This window comes from Plecotus auritus (genome assembly GCF_963455305.1).
Source record: "Plecotus auritus genome assembly, chromosome: 11".
NCBI lineage: Eukaryota > Metazoa > Chordata > Mammalia > Chiroptera > Vespertilionidae > Plecotus > Plecotus auritus.
In genome coordinates, this window is record NC_137777.1 from 55,409,970 (window position 1) to 55,429,593 (window position 19,624).

Sequence of the window (19,624 nt, forward strand, 5' to 3'; positions counted from 1 at the left end):
AGGCCTTGAGATATGGTCTCATGACCCCTTCCCAGCACGTAGGCCTTCTTTCCCAGAAGGCCCAAAAGTCTCATTCCAAATTTGGGAGACAAAAGAGCTAGGAAAAGTATAGATAGAAAAGGTTTCCTCCATGTGGGGGGGCCCAGAATTTGAAAGGCACATTTTTCTCTGGCCCTGCCCTTAATAAAATTTAACTCCCTTTCTCTAAGCATGGCTTGGTTTTTTTCTGGTCTTCTGTAACACTGGGACCAAGGATGCTAGGAACAAGGATGCTGGGACAAGGATGCTGAAACCAAGGATGCTGGGACTGAGGATACCGGGACCAAGGATTCTGGGACCAAGGATGCTGGGACCAAGGATTCTGGGACTGAGGATGCTGGGAACAAAGATTCTGGGACTGAGGATGCTGGGAACAAGGATTCTGGGACTGAGGATGCTGGGAACAAGGATGCCTGTGTTCTAAGGCAGTGGCAAGTTTTAGGGTCATTTGAACCCTCTTCCTTATTTTCTTTCCAGCTCTCCTCAGTTCCTCCTAGCTCTTCATCTGGGACTGTGAATTCACTTCATGGCATGTACATGTATGTATCTGGAAGAAAGCATATGGACCTGCTAGGTTCCATTCCTGGGCTCACGTGCATTCCTGGTGTGCTGGATAATTACAAACCCTCTAATAGCCCCACGTGCAGAAGGGAGCATCCGCGTGAGGGGGGCTTTGCCCCATAGTTACCATTCGGGAGTGCCCACCCTGATGCCCCGAGGAAGCTGCTCAGGGTGGGGATGGAGCAGCAGAGGTGCCCGCGGACACTAGGGCCTGTGCTCAGTGGCTGCTGAATGCAGTAGGTGAGGAAATGTCTCAATATTTTAATCAATTCAGCTGACCTGGATTCCCCCAGAACGAATGGTCCCCGATATTAAATCTTTAGATCCTTTCCAGAAGCATCCTTTGAAGAAGAGCAACGATGTCAGAAAAGGAACAAAGGAAAGAAATGACCATGGCAGTGCCTCCTCCAGGGAGGAATACTCGTGGCCATAGAAGCAATGTCACCCTAGGTCCCTCGTGGCGACCCTGGCGGTGCCTTCCCCCTACCCCCTCCCCCATGTTTATCCCATCTCCTGCCACCACGGCCTTTGTGTAGCAACCAGGGCTGAGTTCACCACTTTCAGCTGTGGCTCTGGCCAGGCCCCGCTGCCACCAGACCCCAGGGGAGAGCTGGCTGGCTGCGGGACCTGCAGGACCTCCAGGGTAGGAGATGGAAATGCTGTGTGTGGCTTGTTGTCCATCTGGAATAAGAGCAATGGTTCCAAGGACAGCTGGGGACATGGGAGTGCTGCAATGTGCTCATCCCTCTCGTGGCCCTCGCTGAGGCTTCTCAAGCTGCAGAGGGACGGAAGCGCTCACAGCAGCCGTGTTCGCCGCGGTCCCACCCAGGGCCCTGACATCCTGCTCAGTAGGTTCTTCCCATGGATGTGACCTTTGGGCGTCTCTAGTAACTAAACAACCTGAAACAAGCACGCCAGAAGCTCAGCGAGGTTTACAGATAATGATGTGGAAATTCTAGTAAGATGTGAACTCAATGTTCTGTTTCTTCCTTCTGGGACAACTAAGTGAATTTCTGTATATAAATTACCTAGCATGGTGCTTCATGCATAGTGCTTCATGCAAAGTAGGCATGAGTAATTACTATTATTACTATTATTGTTTTTTTATTATTATTACTGCCCTGCTACTTGTTACTGTCACCACCGCCCTCCACAGCCTCACTCCCATCGGAGCTGGAGCGCAGGTTGCTAAGGAGTGCAGGCGCCCCGCCATGTCAGGCTGCGGCATGTGGTCCTGGCACGCGGTTCTTTGCTGTCCTGGTACCTTCACTTAAGGGAAAACTTGTGGGTTGTGATTAGGGTACCAGGCACATCTCTGAGTCCCCCCTCCCCCCACAGGGAGATTTACCTACCTTATGATTAGCACTATGTCAACAGTAAATGACCACGATTTACAGACATGGTGCTTGCTTAGTCTGTACTCTACATGTCCTGACCACCAAGGGCCTGGCAGGGTGGGCTGCTGGCAGGTTCCTGAAAAGGCCAGAAGAAGGGGCAGGGAGGGCAGAAGGCAGGCAGGGCAGGAAGGGGCGGGGAAGGAGAGAGGTGGGCCATGCAGGGCAATCTTTATTTGCTGTTGTTAATCTTCACCCTGGATATTTTTCCCATTGATTTTTTTTTTCATCTTTGTATTTTTTTTTCAATTTTCTTTCTTTTTTTTTTTTTAAATAAGTCTTTATTGTTCAGATTATTACAGTTGTTGCTCTGTTTTCCCCCCATAACTCCCCTTCACCCGGTTCCCACCCCACCCTCTGCCCTTACCCTGCCCCCCCACACTGTCCTTATCCATAGGTGTATGATTTTTGTCCAGTCTCTCCCCACACCTCCCACACCTCTTTCCCCCTGAGAATTGTCAGCCCACTCCCTTTCTATGCCCCTGATTCTATTATATTCACCAGTTTTTTCTGTTCATCAAATTTTTTATTCACTTGATTTTTAGATTCACTTGTTGATAGATATGTATTTGTTGTTCATAATTTTTATCTTTACCTTTTTCTTCTTCTTCCTCTTCTTAAAGAATACCTTTCAGGATCTCATATAATACTGGCTTGGCAGTGATGAACTCCTTTAGCTTTTTCTTATCTGTGAAGCTCTTTGTCTGACCTTCAATTCTAAATGATAGCTTTGCTGGGTAGAGTAATCTTGGTTGTAGGTTCTTGCAATTCATCACCTTGAATATTTCTTGCCACTCCCTTCTGTCCTGCATAGTTTCTGTTGAGAAATCAGCTGACAGTCATATGGGTGCTCCCTTGTAGGTAACTAATTGTTTTCCTCTTGCTGTTTTTAAGGTTCTCTCTTTGTCTTTTGCCCTTGGCATTTCAATTATGATGTGTCTTGGTGTGGACCTCTTTGGATTCCTTTAGTTTGGGGTTCTCTGTGCTTCCTGGACTTGTAAGTCTATTTCTTTCACCAGGTAGGGAAAGTTTTCTGTCATTATTTCTTCAAATAGGTTTTCAATATCTTGCTCTCTCCCTTCTTCTGGCACCCCCATAATTCGGTTGTTGGTACACTTGAAGTTGTCCCAGAGGCTCCTTACAGTATCTTCATATTTTTGGATTCTTTTTTCTTTTTTCTTTTCCAGTTGGGTGTTTTTTGCTTCTTTGTATTTCGAATCTTTGACTTGATTCTTGGGATCCTCTAGTCTGCTGTTGAATCTCTGTATATTATTCTTTATTTCAGTCAGTGCATGCTTAATTTCTAGATGGTCCTTTTTCATATCCTTGAGGGTCTCACTAAATTTCTCAGAGGTTTCTAGAAGATTCTTGAGTAACCTTATAACTGTGGTTTTGAACTCTATATCCAGTCGTTTGCTTTCCTCCATTTCTTTCATTTGTGACCTGTTTCTTTGTCTCCACATTTTTGCTGCTTCCCTGAGTTGATAGAGTGGCTTTGTGTGTTTGGTGTCCTATAGGGCCCAGTGGCTCAGCCTCCCCAGTTACCTGAGGTGGACACTCTTGGTGCACCCCTTTGTGGGCTGTGTGCACAGTCTTGTTGTAGTTAAGCCTTGATTGCTCTTGGTATCACTGGGAGGAATTTACCTCCAGGCCAATTGGCTGTGAGGAACAGTTGTATCTACAATGGGAGAACTTCTGTGCTGGAGACACCCTTATGGGGCAAGACTTGCTTCAGTGGGACTTTGGTGCTCACTGAGTCTGCCCCCTGAGTGTGTCTCTTATTGATGTGAAGAGTTGTAATCTGGATGGTCTCACCCTGACCACTGGGTACACTGGCTCTTGGATCTCCAAGGAGGTGCAAAGTCAGCCACTGCCTGAGGCCACCCAGCAGGAGCTACAGAGAGATCTGCAGATTCCTCCTCTTTGTTTGGGGTTTGGAGGTGCCCAGATGAGGCCCAGCTGTGAAGCAATGCAAGCTGCTGTCCAGCTTTGGGCCTTCTTTTGGAGGCTCTGGGGCTCTCTGACCCAGCTGCAGTATGTTAGGTTTTAGATTGCAAAGGGCCAGGCCATTCATATGCAAAGGCCTCTGTGCACAGCTTGGGTGGGGTTGTTAATTGGGTGGGGCGGGGTCTCAGGGAATCACCAGGGTGGAGCAAACAGCAATGGCTGACTGTCAGCCCTGTTTGGAAGAGGTCCTGTGTCTCTGTGCCCCACAGCACCGTGCAGGAACAATGATCGCTGCAAGCACCTCTGAGAGAAAGCCGCCCTTGTGTTCCAGCCTGATTCCAGACAGTCCAGTTTCTCTCCATATGAGTCTGGGTCCCCAGAATCTCGCCCGGAACTGGAATTCAGAGCAGTCAGGAGTTTGTGTCTCCCTCCCGATTGAAAAAGACAACAGCGTACCCAGTTGCCAGCCCCTTTCCGTGCGTGCCTCCGTACCTCTGCACTTCACATCTGCAGCTCCTCCGAGTCTCAGTGTGCTTTTCTCTTTCCTTCTAGTTGTGTAATTTCCACTCAGCCAGCCTTCCCGTGGTTCCAGATGATATTTGTTTTGTCTTTTAGTGTAGTTTTGAAGTGGTTGTGTGAGGCAGCAAGTTCAGGTATTTACCTATGCCGCCATCTTGGTTTCTCCCTCCCATTGATTTTTTGAGAGGAGGGAAAGGGGAGGAGACAGAGAGAGAAACATCAATGTCACATCCACTGTTTGCCTCCTGCACATGCCCCAAATGGGCTGGGAATCAAGCCTGCAACTAAGGTCCATGCCCTTGACCAACATGAACCAGAGACCCTCCAGTCCACAGGCCAGCATCCGTCCACCAAGCAAACCTCCAGGGCCATGCCATGAATCAGTGGCTGGCCTCCCGTAACCCCAGCGGTCCTGGCATGGGTCGCTTCTTTTCGTCACTATAGTGCTGCCTCCATGTGTACTTTGGTGCTTAAAAAAAAATACTGTTTATCTATTTTTAAGTGCTTTCCCCCTGTTCTTGACAAAACTTTAGACTGAAACCAACCCCACTCCCCCCCCCCCACACACACACACACATTTCCTCCTATTGGATGAGATTTACGGTGTTGAAATTATTTGGCAAAAACTAGTTACTTTCCTTGAGGCAAATTCCTTGAAATCAATCAGTAGGACCAAGCTGGCCTTAAAATACCCCGTGTCTTACAGGGTGTTCCTGCATTAGGGTGGGCCTGTGTGGGCCTGGCTCTGCAGTGGCCTTGGCACCAGTCACTCACCTGGGGAAGGAGGGTTAATGTCCCCTCCAGCCCCGGAGGGTTCCCTGTCAGGCTCCTGGTCGGCTGCTCACGGGTTCTCCAGTCATTTAGCTGCGTCTGTTCTGAGGCTTCCATTTGTCTGATGTAGCGGCATTCTGAAAGGGGACCTTGGGTCCTTTCTGTGCACATCTCTGTCGGGGCGTACCTGCCCCGCTGCACAGCCCCCCGAGTTACAGCGGGAAAAGCAGGGGCGAGGTTCTGAGTGTAACATTTCTGTCACACAGCGGTGCTGGGTTCAGGAACTATGTCATTTATTCACTTAGGAAAAACACACAGAAGGAACAGTTGCCTGAATCTCTGCCCGGAAAGCTGGGTGCTCTCACCGCCTGCTGCCCAGAGGAGGGGAAGATGAGCAACAGGAACGTGGGCTCCGGGCAGAGGCAGCTGTGAGTGCAACCCAGTCTCAGACTCTTAGAAGCTGTGTGATTTTTAAAAAGCAAGTACTTAATCTATATAATCCCTCTTTTTAGGTAAATAATATGGTAACAACCTTTACTACAAAACATCATTTCGTAGGTTAGAAATAGTGTTGGGAAAGTGCTTGGCACGTTATCATGGTTAATATTACTTACGAGACACGATTAGTGTGAATATAATCCTCCTTCGAGTATATTCCTGGGAGAAACACTAAGTTTACGGGATGCAACATTTCCTTTGATTGTGTTACAGCGTCACAGATACATTTGGCAGATAGTGAGCAATAATCCACCGGTGGCTCACTGCTGCCGAGATAAGGTTACCCACTTGCCTAATCCTGATTGTGTGAAGCAGGCGATGAGCAGAGGACCGCAGGCGGGTTCTCGCAGGCGGCCGCGGACAGGGAGCCGCGCAGCTGGCACGTCGCAGCTTCACCCACATTAGCGCCTCCCGAGAACCAACCCGACCCGAGGGGAGAATGACTTTACGTGAAATGCGACCGCAAAGTCGACAGCAGAAGGAAAGGCTTCGTGCCATGTTCTGTGGCCCAGACCCCGGGCCTCTGGTGCAGAGGACTGAAATGACCTCAGAGTCTGCTGTGACCCCATGAGGAGCAGTAGAAGGAGCGATCTCCATGTCACCAGTGAGCACTTTAGATCCGGGAAACACCCAGCACCCGTCCGCTCAGAACACCAACAATATTGGGAGATGGATCTCTGGACAAGATTAGATCCCTGACCACATCCATCTTCCCTGCAATCCATTTCTCCTGGCTTGAGGGAGCCTGGCTTTAGGATTCACCCAACTGCGAGTATTATTTTGATTACTTGTTTCATCTGACATTTTCCTTCTTTTAATTAGATCACGTGCCATCAGGAGGGAATTTAGAAAACCACTCATGTAGCCAAGTGCATCTTCTAAGCTGTTGATGGTAATTGTCATTCATGGATGGGCAACCTTTATTAAGACATAGTTTTATTGATTTCAGAAGGGAGGGGAGAGAGAAAAAGAGATAGAAACATCAACGATGAGAGAGAATCATTGTTCAGCTACCCCTTCATGCCCCCACCAGGGTTCGAGCGCACAACCCAGGCATGTGCCCTGACTGAAATCAAATCAGTGACCTCCTGGTGCATGGGTCATTGCTCAGCTACTGAGCCATACCAGCCGGTAGCACCACTTATTGTACATATGGGATTACCTGCCAGGCAGTGTGTCCATGCTGCCCCTGGTCCAAAGCCCTAGATGAGAACTAGGGCACAATCAGACTTTACCCCCGAAGCCCTTACTTGACCTCTCCCGTCATCAGCAGCACCGGTCTGCGTCTCCGAGTTCGTCCTTTCTCACTGGCAATTCCGTGAAGAAATTGGGCTCATCTTCACGTTGACTTTTAAGAAGGAAGCATACTTTATATTTAGCAGATGGCCTCCTTCACTCAGCATGGTTTCCACGCTGTTGCTAACATCAGTGCACTGTTTGTTTTTATTGCAGTGTCATATCCTCTTATCCGAACATGCTACATGTCTTTATCAGTTCTATTGTCGATAGATATTGGTGTTGTTCCTGATTTGGGTCTATTATGAAAAACACTGCCATGAGCATTTTGCTTCCTAGTAAATGCCTTTCTCTGCACATATTTCTAGTAGGTCTACTTTTCAGAATAAAATTTCCAGGTCATAGTTTATGCATAAGTTCAGCATTGGCCAATATTGAAAAATGATTCTTCAGATTGCTATGTGCACATTTTCACTTTATCCATCAGCCTATAAGAATTCTCATTAATTCCAATCCTTACCAACTCTTGATATATTCTGCCTTTTTCTTTTTAGCAATTGGATGGTTTCAATTTGCATTACCTTGAAGAATGACAAAGTTAAGCAATCTTAAGGAATAATCATCTGGATATTGTCTCATTTGAATATTAGCTGGCCAGTATTTTTACTGATTTGTAGATTTTTTTTCATAAATTATATACCAGTCAGGTGTATGTATTACAAATATTCTATCCTCCTTTTTGCCTTGAATTTTCTCTTAATTTCTCTAATGTTTTCATTAGATGAGAAGTTAATTTAATTTTAATGCAACCCAACTCATCATTCTCCCTCATATATTGTGTTTTATGCTCTTTCAAGGAAATTAATGAAGATACTTTCTTACATTACCTACTAGACATTTTCCTCTATTGAGTTACCTTTCCTCTTTAGTTCTATAATATACTTTTACTTTTTAGTATATGTCTTGAATTCTTTGTAATTATCTTTCATATATTGCTTGTATTTCATTGTCTCCTTTTTTTTTCGTGGAACTATAATTCTATGTGTGCTAAGCATTTTCTTTTTTTTTTTTCTAACCTATTTTATTCCCATCCTTCAAGCTCAGCCTTTTCTTTGGAGTCACCTGAATTCATGATCCTTTGTGTCTAATCTTGCTAATCCACCTATCAAGTCCTCCATTTATGCTATTTTATTGTTAATGCTATAATTACCTTTTGATTTTTATTAGCACACTAGTGGCCTGGTGCAAGAATTCGTGCACATTGAAAGGAAATTAATTAAAAGAAATATTTTAATATTGCTAGTCACCCTTTCTCTCTAATAGAAGTGTCAACCAAATTCTTATCGACAATGACAGATCAAAACACACACATGTGATTGGCGCCAGCAAGAGCTTTATATGTTTCGCACATGCACAAGTCAACTTAGCCTTTTATAGATATAGAATAAACTTTCTTAATTAGACCTGCTTTCTGATGTAGCTAAACTTTTCCAGCCCAGTGAAGCACCCCAACTTCTCTTTCAGGTAATTGTCAACAACACAGCAGTAAATATCAACATGAAGCAGATTATTATTGTAGATCACACAGGGAGAACAAAGGGTAAAATATTTAACTGCAGCAGTGTTTGACTATACTCTGCGCAGTGAGAAAACCTGAAGTCACTTTCAAGGTCCACCATTTCTTACTTCTTTTCAGTTGAGTCAAATTTCTAAGTTTTCTAAATCTCCATTTTCTGGCTAATGAAAAGAAAATAGGATTCCACCGAGTCTCCTATCTACCTATTTGAGGATCAAATGAGATTAGGCATGGGAAAACACTTCACAGACATTTGGTTACAGTATGAAATGTTTGAATCTGGCTATAAAGCAAGTCAGTTGTGTTCCTGGGCTGAAGAGACTGCAAGGAGGCTAGTCGTCACTAGAGAATGGCACCTGGGACAGTCCCTTGCAGCTATTCCCTTTCGGTCCTTGATCTTGTTTCCTCCAATGTGGTTTTACTGGTAACCTCCCGAAACCTCCGAGGGACTGAGTGCATTTTTCCAGCTCCTCCAGGGCTGTGTGATGTCATTACTCAGATGGTCGGACACTTAGCATATTAGCCTTTTATGTATATAGATATTAACTATTTACTAAAATGTCTACCCTAAGGCATGTTTTCATAGACCTGTGAATCATAGTTCTTATAAAGTCATTATGTTATAACCTTAACATCTATATGACGTTTGAATCTCTGTACTTTTTCGTTTTGTTTTTATTTCCTCTGTTGTGTGGGAATCGATCTCATGTTCTGACACCTGGTAATTTGTGATTGAACCCTAACCATTGTGTCAAAATATGACAGGTCATTCCCATGTCTGAATGATGCCGCTTCCTCCAGAGGTGGTTTACCTTGTGTATTTCAGACTCATGCCTGAGCCCAGTACTGGGACTGCGCACGGTTTAAGCTGGGTAAAACCCGGTGTCTTTTGGGGGACTGGCCTGGCTCAGCTGGGCCTTCCATCTTGAGTGAAGCCTTCAAGTTCTGCCATGCTAAACAGACCCCTGGTGGGCCCTTCCCTCCTCCTGCTGGGCCTGCCCGCCCTGGGACCCCAGAAGGTCTACGGTCTCTCCATCCTCACAGGGCCTCCTGCCTCTTCCTCAGCCGCCAGCGCTGCACTGTGCAGGGATCAGCAAACGCCAGGAGGGAAGAGAATGGCACCTGGGACAGTCCCTTGCAGCGATTCCCTTTCGGTCCTTGATCTTGTTTCCTCCAATGTGGTTTTACTGGTAACTTCCCGAAACCTCCGAGTGCATTTTTCCAGCTGCTCCAGCTGCTGCCTTCAGTCGAGCTGGCCAGACACCAGCTGGTCCATCACAACCCAATCCACATCCCAGTGCACAGTCCTGTGAGGCTAGAGCCTGCTAAGCGGCGAGGAGTAACTCAGCTCACCCGGCACCGCTTCCTTCCTGACGGCGTGGTGTGGGCTATTTCTACTTTCCTCGGGAGGATGTGTTTCAGGCAGCATTGTCCTTGCTCAGAAACATCTTCCCGATTTGTTCCAAAGTGACCAGGACCTTCCATGCTTACCCAACACGCAGGACGGCCAGCTCCTCTCCTGCGCTCCATGGAGATGCTCGGAACCTTCCCGAGGATGCGGCGACTTTCGCTCGCTATCCTCTCCCATCATACTTACCACGGTTTCCGTGTCTCACTTCAGTCACTAGTCTCTCTAGCACTAGAACATATAGGCATCTAAGGTCAGATGGTCTCATTTGCCCTCATTTCTGACATGTAGTTGAAGCTAAACATGTTTACTGAGCAAGTAACAGAATTCCTCAACTCCACCGCTGACTTGTAACTCACTAAAATGCCCAGTCTCTTCTGTGAAACGAGACGGTGAGGACGTGAGCAGACATGGAAGGGGGCATGTGAGGGGCCCCGAGCCCAGGACCCGAGGCCAGCACCGCCCCCTCCTGATCTGATTTAATTCTTGGGGCCGGGTTCGGGGTCTGCCATATGTTCTGCAGGTCCTTCTCAGGCGTTCATCGTTTTTACTTTAGTTGGTTTGAATGTGCGCCAATCATTACAATCAAATGAGGTGAGTTATAAACTTCTCCGCCGCTTTTTAAACTGCTCCCAAGCAGCTTGCATGCATTTTCGAGTTATGGAGTTATAGACTATGTGAGATCGGTACGTAGTTTTACTGATGTCATGCAGATCGTTTTGAAATTGACATCTTTATCTCAAAAATGTTAGTGGACGCTTCATATAGTCCAATATTGAAAAAGGAGAGAACACGGAGATTACAGAGCCTGTGGAGCAGGAATGAACAGGACAGCTGGCTAACTGAATGGGCCGGCATGGAGAACCATGGCCCCACATGTACTAAATATTCGTATTTATGAACATGTTGTTTAGAATGCTTATGGCGCTAGTAAGAAGGAGCTAAGAAAAGGATAATGTTATTTATTGTTAAAAGAAGCAAGTTACTCAGTGATGGTCAGCAAGGACTCGGGTTCTTTTGTCTGTCCTCACAGGTGCCCAGGGTGTTGGCTCGAGTCCTCATGCATCCGCAATGCTGCGTGGACCCGGGGTGCAGCTCAGCCTCGTCCAAAACACAGGGCAGTTGCCCTTCCTGGGTTGCTTTTAAGATCTGAAAGCTAGATTTTCCCCAAACTCCCCGTCCCCTCACGCTTCCTCTTAAATCCCATTGGTAAAGTTTCTGGTGCATTCTATTGGCCAAGCAGACGGGATATTCCCTCTATCCGTAAATGTGCCATTTGGATGATAAACCATGATTACGTTAGGTTTGGTCACAGGTGTATGCCTTAGGAACATAGAGATCTGAAACAAAAACACCCAAACACCTGGTATTTTTAGCCTCTGTATGAAACGGGAGTCTGGCCAGGGAGAATGGCATGGCTTCGGGGTAACCAATAATGTCTGCCACATGTTAAGTATTAAAGAATTTCCAGTTTCTGATTATGAAGTTAGACATTATGCAAAGTAGATTAAGTGATTATACTAAAATTCTCTGTGATAATTTAGGTGTCTTTGAATATGAATTTAGGAAGAAGTATCAATGAATCAATTTTATAATTAGTGGAAATTCAAATTCATCTTCTATATCAAAATATTTATAAAAAGAAGACTAGCAACCTAGCAACTTCTCCACTTTTTACCTATTTTTATTACTTTGTTATTACTTATTTATTATTTTTAAATATTTTTATTGATTTCAGAGAGGAAGAGAGAGGGAGAGAGAGAGAGATAGAAACATCAATGATGAGAGAGAATCATTGATTGGCTTCCTCCTGCACGCCCCCTACTGGGGATCAAGCCTGCAACGCAGGCATGTGCCTTAATCAGAATCGAATCCAGAACCCTTCAGTACATAGGCTGATGCTCTATCCACTGAGCCAAACTGGCTAGGGCTATTTTTAAAATTTTTATTGTTGAAAATATTACATTTCCCCTCATTGACCTCTTCCAGCCCACTCCCGTCCTCCCCACCAGACCGTCACCACCCCATTGTCTGTGTCCACGGGTGATGCATATATGCATACAAGTTCATTGGTTGATTTCTTCCCACCCACCCTCCCTGCCTTTCCTCTGAGGTTCAACAGTCTGTTCATGCTTCTATGTCTCTGGGTCTATTTTGTTCGTTTATGTTGTTCATTAGATCCCACAAATGAGTGAGATCATGTGATATTCATCTTTCTCTGACTGGCTTATTTCGCTTAGCATAATGCTCTCCAGGTCCATCTACCCGTATGCTGTTGCAAATGTTAAGAGTTCTTTCTTTTTTATTGCCGTGTAGTATTGATAAGATTCTGAATATTTTCTTTGGCTTTCCTCTAGAATTAGATCCAGTGACCCAGCAACTTATGCTCCAAACAGCTAAACCAACTTTTGGTCACCTCACAGATGTAAGTAAAATGTTCAAATTATAGTAAGTATCACATTCATGGCAATTCAATGCAAGCTTCTATTATATTTTAATTTTATTAGCAACACAGTAATATTATCCACTCTCTAGAATACAGTGGAATAGGATACCGGTAAAAAGTTCATACAAAGGCCCTAGCCAGTTTGGCTCAGTGGATAGAGCGGGCTGCGGACCAAAGGGCCCCAGGTTTTATTCCAGCGAAGGGCACATATTTCAGTTGCAGGCTCCTTCCCAGCCTGGGCCCTGTTCAGGGCACATGCAGGAGGTAACCAGTTGATGTGTTTCTCTCACATCAGTGTTTCTCTCTGTCTTTCTCTCTCCTGCTCTCTCTAAAAATCAATGGAAAAATATCTTCTAGTGAGTATTAAACAAAAAAGAAAGAAAGAAAAGTTCTTACAATGATCCACCTACCTACATCTGTGTTTTAATGTTATTTATAGTAATATTTTTGGCAACATGGAGATTTGTAACAGACTACAAAAACTTTCATAGCCCGTCTCAACAAAAGTATACCATGTGATCAGCCTTACATAGAAGAGTTCCATCTAGTTTTTCCTTCTAGGACTTCTATAGTTTTAGATCTTATGTTTTGGTCTTGAATCCATTTTGAGTTGATTTTTGTGTATGGTGTGGGATAAGAGTCCAATTTCATTCTGCATGCTGGCAATATGTACAACATGGTGGAACCTTGAAGACCTCACACTAAATAAAATAAGCTAGTCATATAAAGACAAATAGTGCATGACCCCACTTATATGAGGTATAGGAACTAAGCCAATAGAAAAGAAAAGAACTGTGTTGCCAGGGGCTGGAGGAGAGGAAATGGTAAAATCTCAGCGAGGAAGATGAACGTGTTCCAGAGGTCTACTGTGCCGCTTCGTGTCTGTGGATAATGGCACGGTATTGTACACAGAAATCTGTTATGAGGGTTAAGTGTTTTTACCACAAAAAAGTAACAAAAGTCTTACATTTTTAAGAACAGTATAAACATTTAAATATGTATTTAAAAGCTGTGAATCACTTTTTAGTTTTAGCATGTCCTTTTTATGTTAATAAAATATTTCTCATAGTTGCAATAAATATACCTTATGCCAATTCCAATAAAACTTATATTCATATCATGCTCTAGAATGCACAGAGGACCATCATGAATGAGACCATGTTAGAATATTTAGTGAGTTCATGCTAGAATAGTGAATGACTTGAACAAGAAATGTGAAGAAAATCTTGAACAAGTTTACGGTATAATAAAGAACATGAAAAAAGTTCAAATCACCTTAATCAATAAAGAAATTTAAAAAAAAGGAAGTTCAAATCATTCACATTCCAGGAGATCCGGGGAAGGCCAGACGGCCCGGCGGGATGACTCTACGTGGGAAAGGAAGGCAGGGCCCAGGGCCACCTGCCTGGGGTGGGCGCTGGTGAAGGTGGCGCCGGGATGTGTGATATGACCAAGTCCCAGGAGAGAGGAAATGGGTCCAAACAGGGTCTTTAGGACCAGAACCCTGAAGGGGAGCTTTAAAGACTAACGTGTCTGTAGAGTGGTGCTGGTGCCAGCCCTCCCGTGTCCCCCACAAACGCTCAGTGAGATCCGCAGAGGGCCACGCTCAGGCTCGGTGCTTTCTCATGGTGGAGCCTGCGCTCCTGCTGAGTCCCTCGTTCAGAGTAACGCATCGCAGGGAAAGACAACATCTGAGTTGTGTTTTGAGAACTCACCTGGGATTTGTGCAGAAGAGCAGGCCTCAGCCCAAATGGGTGAAATCATCCTGAGGAACTCGAGGCCAGAGCCTTTCCTCCCTGCGGGAGCCCCAGGACACGAACCCCGGGGGCCGCTGGCATGTGGCTTCATGGAAGAGGGGCGTTTTGAGACAAGCATTTGCCAAGTGCACATTTAATAGTGAGCGACTCCAGCGAGGGCTCATTGCAGTGAGTGAGGGATGAGGAATGTTATTCTGAGCTTGGACGCCAGTGATGGATAAGGGCGTGAGACACAACAGGAAGCCACTTTCTTAAGCTCCTGAAAGCTTGCCAGGATGGCAACGAGGTGTCCGTGGCGGCTGTCACCTGCGAGGTGAAGTCCCTGGAGAAAGGGTTCTGTGGGGTGACTGGTCCTCAATCAAGTATTAGAATGACTTGCTGAAGTCAAAAGGTGCACGGAAACAGAGAAACGTGAGGGAGGTAATGCCAGTAAAATGAGCAGAATAGGCGATCAAACGCTCGGGAGAGCAGGTGTAAAGTAGAGAAATGAGAGATGAGAAAATCTCCCAGCAAGGCCAGTGCTGGCATTACCTGAGGAGGACGCGTCTCTGTGTTGCTGGCAGTGCATTATAGAGGGGAGAGTAGCTGAGATTAAGACACAGATTCTGATCTTAAGTCAAAAAGACAGGTATAAGAGACTTCTACACGCACCTTAAAATTGGAGACTTTGTAGCAAGACTTCTGACAAGGGAGCAGTGTGCACACCGGCCCCGGAACGCCCTGAGTTCATTACCGACCAGTTTCCTCCGGTCTCGCTCTCAGCAGAGCTGATTCCGGAGGAAGAAGGTGAGAGACATGAAGCCGCCCTCAGGGGTGAATCGGAAGGGGCCTTGAAGCATCAACTGTCCGTTCAGAGTGGCCCATCTGTGAATTGCTAACCTGAGCTCGGCCGCCTGAGGCTAAGTGATGGGCACAGGACACCGGCCCCAAACTCGCCGGGGCACTGCGCTGCCCACAGATTTAATTCTGGCCTGCTGGTCCTCCCACAGAGCTCACGTGACCCCTGAGACGTGAAGAAGCAGACCGGAAATAGAACACACTTCCCAAGTCTGCGGGAAGTAGAAAGAGGAAGCCATTCGTCGGGTTGTTAAGGACAGGAACTCCGTTCCGTCTTAGAGAAGCTCCGCTCCGCTCCTGGCCTGAGGGGCTTGCAGTTGGGCAGTGATGCCCCTGGGCTGTGGAGGAGCCAGCGAGATGCTCCTGGAGGTGGCGCTGGCCCGGAGGAGGCCTGAGGGAGGTAGGTCAGCGCTGGCTCCTGTGTTCACCTCGGAACCTCCCTCGGAAGCAGTAATTATGGCGCGTCCTGTGACCTCGGGATGCGGGGCCTGAGCTCTGCTGACAGGCGTGTAACTTTGCCTGACTCGACTGGGAGGGACACCCAGAGTCCAGAGAAGAGGCTTCCTCACAGCTAAGCCGTTGGACGGGTTGGGGACACCAGCCCCAAAGGGGCCATCGAGGAGGCACCTGTATCCGTGGGGGAGAGAAGTAAAGCCAGTTGTCGGTGGACCCTGGGCATAATAGCAAGGAAACCTGGTGTTACACAACGTTTACAGAACTAAGGCTTTTAGGGGGATGGAGATATTTTTGTTCGGAAAACATATGAATGGTCAAGAGGAATTGCAGGGAAGGGCTGGAACAGCCATCAGCGGGTGCAGAGGTCCGGATGCGTGTCTGGGGGACCTGATCCTAATGGGGATGTGAAGTTTCTGAGGAACAGACATTTAACAGGCAGCGCAGAAAGCACATGGGCCAAGGAGGAAATCCCAGGCGGGAAGGATGGCCACTGAGAGACAGAAGGAAACACATTTCTAAGTAAACTTGGAGCTGTTTGCAAGGTAGCTTTCAAGCAAACGTTCTGTTTTCCTTTAAAGTCTTCACTTACTCACTAATGCCTTGGAGGTGATCTGTTTCTGCTGAGTGGAAGCAGGTGCTGAATCCAGCTCCCAGTGTGGGGCGAGAGCAGGTGTGCCCACAAAGGCAGACACGTGTGGAGCCATGTAGCAGAGAAAACAAAAACCCACTCAACTCGCCAATGCAAGAACTCATTTTAAATTCTGATTTTGTCACGATGTTGTTACTGCCACTGCTTCAAATAGAGGCTTCTATTTCTCTACTTTGCACAAGCTAACATTATTTTGTTAACTAATTGTGGAAGAATGTACTAGTATATCTGAATATAACACTTGCATCAGTTAAGTTTATTCACACCAATCAGCATTTTCCACAGACCTGGAATTATTTTGACTAGTTTATAAAAACTAGGAGGTTTAGACACAGCTCAGTAGTCCTTTCATGATTATTGGAATTTTTTAAAAATATTTTTTTATTGATCTCAGAGAAAAAGGAAGAGCAAGAGAGAGATAGAAACATCAATGGTGAGAGAGAATCATTGATCAGCTGCCTCCTGCAAGCCCCACACTAGGGATCGAGCCTGTAACCCTGGCATGTGCTCTGATTGGGAATCAAACCATGGCCTCCAGATTCATAGGTCAATGCTTAACCACTGAGCCAGATCAGCCGGGCCATGATTATTAGCATTTTAAATAAAGCCAAACTCTTGAGCATGATGCCTCAAAAAACCAACTTCTGAGTTCACCTTGTACCTCCTCCCCACTTACCTGCTCAAAGTGTGCTTAGCTTTCCTGTTGTTTACTGCTAAAAACACCATCGTTTTACCTTTAACCATTAATCTACATTGATCTAGAACTGACTTTATGCATAAAGTGAATTTAAGGTCAAGTGTTTTTTTCCTTGTGTTTAATTTCCTAACCATCCTGCACCAGTCATCTGCATTGCCCCATAGCTATAAATCACTGACTACAAATGTGTTCTAGTCATGTATTCTCTATGTTTTAATACAGGTCCACTTCTATCCCCACACCGTGCAACCATGGCTTAATTTTTGAAGATTACATATACATTTTTATTTGTTTGTAGAATAAATCCTCCTAGTTTGTTCATCACAATTGCTTTGTCAATTACCCTTCTTTTTGAATTTCCATTTAAATTTTACAATAAAGGTAAGTCATCAATATCCACAAAATAACCTCCTGGAACTTTAAGGTGTTCTATTTGTCTTTTATTTTCAGCAGTTTTATTTTAATGTGCCTACCTTTGGTTTTGGTTTTATGAAATAAAAGCCAAATTACTTTTTAAATGCCCTATCCCAATCTAAGTTGCCCATTCAGGTATGTGTGTTCCTCACCAACGCCATTACCTTTCAATGATGGGACACTGTTTTAGTTCTACTCACACCTCAAGCAGTTGGTTTCATATCAAACAAGAAAAAACAAGGTAGTAATGTTACAAAAAGCTATCAGAAAGGCTAACGTAGAACTCGTTGTCACTTATTCTACCTAACATGAGAGCCAGCGATTGAGGAAGTCTGAAACAGTTATTTTGGTTAGCACTTTGCTCTGATCTGTAACTTTACAAACTGTCTTTTAGGTGAGAAAATGGGGCCAAAATAATCAATTAAAAAATGTTTGAAAGTGGAATTGGATCCTCTTTCTTCTCTGTGTCCACATGTCCACGAACTCTCGTGTGTGCACACAGGACAGCGCTGATGTGAAGTGAAAGCATGAAGCCTACCGCCCAGGCCCGCGGCAGCACCAGCCCTGCTCATGTGATAGTTGTGTGTGTCTGATTGTGTTCTGGTCATAGCACAGCATGCTTTGAGGATGTTATGACTAGAATTGTCAGAACACTCTGACTGTATTTAAATGTGAAAATGTAGGTGTGGATGTATTTCTAATATTCTTTTCAGCAAGACACATGGGGAATTCTGGCTCTAGTCTCTGGAATAGACCTTTTCCTGAATGAATATGTTCTTTTTATTTCAAGGACACTGTGAGCCATTCAATGAGTCACTGACCCTCCCTTGTGTTGACTAGAAAGCTTTGGGCTAAATTTGTGTCCATCGATAGCAGGTGGCAGGAACTTTGGGGATGCGTGAACTGTACTCACCTTTCGTCTACTCATCTCTTTCTCCTACCCTCATTTCCCCTCTTGAGCAATTTCCACTCAGTCTTGATTTCTTTATTTTGTAGGTTGTATATATTTTTATAAGGAAATCTTTTTAAGATACATCAGAGAAAAAAATAAACTGAGTTCAGATTAATCATTATAACCTAGTGGCAACCACATGATCTAAATCATTTGACCTTGAATCAATTTTATCAGAGTGATAAAATTTTGTAAATATATATTATATATACTATGGTATTATTTTATTCATAGTTCAAATAAAAATATACTAAACCAATATATAAAAATAGCCAGGAAAATATAATTACTAGGAAATTTTAGGGTGAATTTTTATTTTATTCATTTTCTTAATGAATTAATGTCTGATAAAGAAGAACGGACAGAGGAAATAATTATAATGATCCAATTAAGAAAATAATTTTAATTAAAGAATAAAACCTGATTTTTCCCTATAAGTATCTTCTGAATACACTCAATAAGCTGGCATTTCATTTAATTAACATTTGGGTATTTATTCTATGGCATTTCGAGACCTAAACTTTATGATCACCGTGGACCATCCATACTATATAAAACCTGATTTTTAAAGTTTAGTTTAAACTGAAATGTTCATTAAAAGATAGATAGTAAATGTAAGTACAGAGGACTTTTAAGGTCTAGTGTACTACCTTATTTTATATTCAAGTCAATTATGAAAATAAAGTTTAGGAAGTAAAACACAAATGTTACCTTGCAATATGAAAATCACTGCTTCTAATTAGAACAGATATTCTCTCTTAAAGGTACTCTTGATCTAATAAGCTTTTCTTTTTATGCATAATTATTGTACGAATCCCTCTGTTTGTAATCACATTTTTTCCAGAAGAAAAATAATATAAAGCAAACTTCTAGAATTCGGCAACAATTTCTGCTTTTCAAAGCAGGTTTTCAGGTTTCCTAAAACATTTCCCTTTTGGAACAGCTTTTTTGTGCGTAATTCAAAACAACAAAGAGCTTTTGAGGCCCTCCGTTGTTTTGCACAAGTTCTACTTTTGAAACAAGAGAGCCATGCAATTGCATTTACAACAAGCTTTCCCTCGCTGCCATGTCTGTGAGTGGGAGTGACACATCCCTGCTCACAGCTGGAGAGCGGGCCAGGAAGGCCAGGGGTCCCTTTCTCCGCTGTGGGATGACAGCGATGCTGTCAGGCTTTCCCTCATGTGCACGCCATCCGATCTGTGTTTCAGGAGGACAGAGACTTTCCCACAGCTGTGCTGCTTACAGTGTGGGCAACTGAGGGAGCTAACGATCCCAAACTTCTACCACGATTATAGTATCGCTACCTAGTTGGAAACGGGAGTCCCGAGGGGAAATATTCATTTTTAATTTCTTAGATATAAATTGACAACCTAGTACATGGCACGCTCTGTCACTAACCTCATTATTTCTGATGTGCAATGCCTTCTAATGGTCTGCATTTACCTTCAAAACCGAAGGGGTCAATTC

At 44.6% G+C, this 19,624-nt stretch overlaps 1 protein-coding gene across 1 annotated transcript in view; it reads left to right on the forward strand.

Moving 5' to 3' along the window:
* The window catches only part of CNBD1 (cyclic nucleotide binding domain containing 1), a gene marked incomplete at both ends in the record, with an annotated part of 216,030 nt that overhangs the window by 172,922 nt on the left and 23,484 nt on the right, over positions 1-19,624 (forward strand). The window contains one exon of the mRNA XM_080646967.1: positions 12,307-12,374. Within this exon, the coding sequence (XP_080503093.1) occupies positions 12,307-12,374 (68 nt within the window). The remainder of the gene's footprint in view (positions 1-12,306; positions 12,375-19,624) is intronic.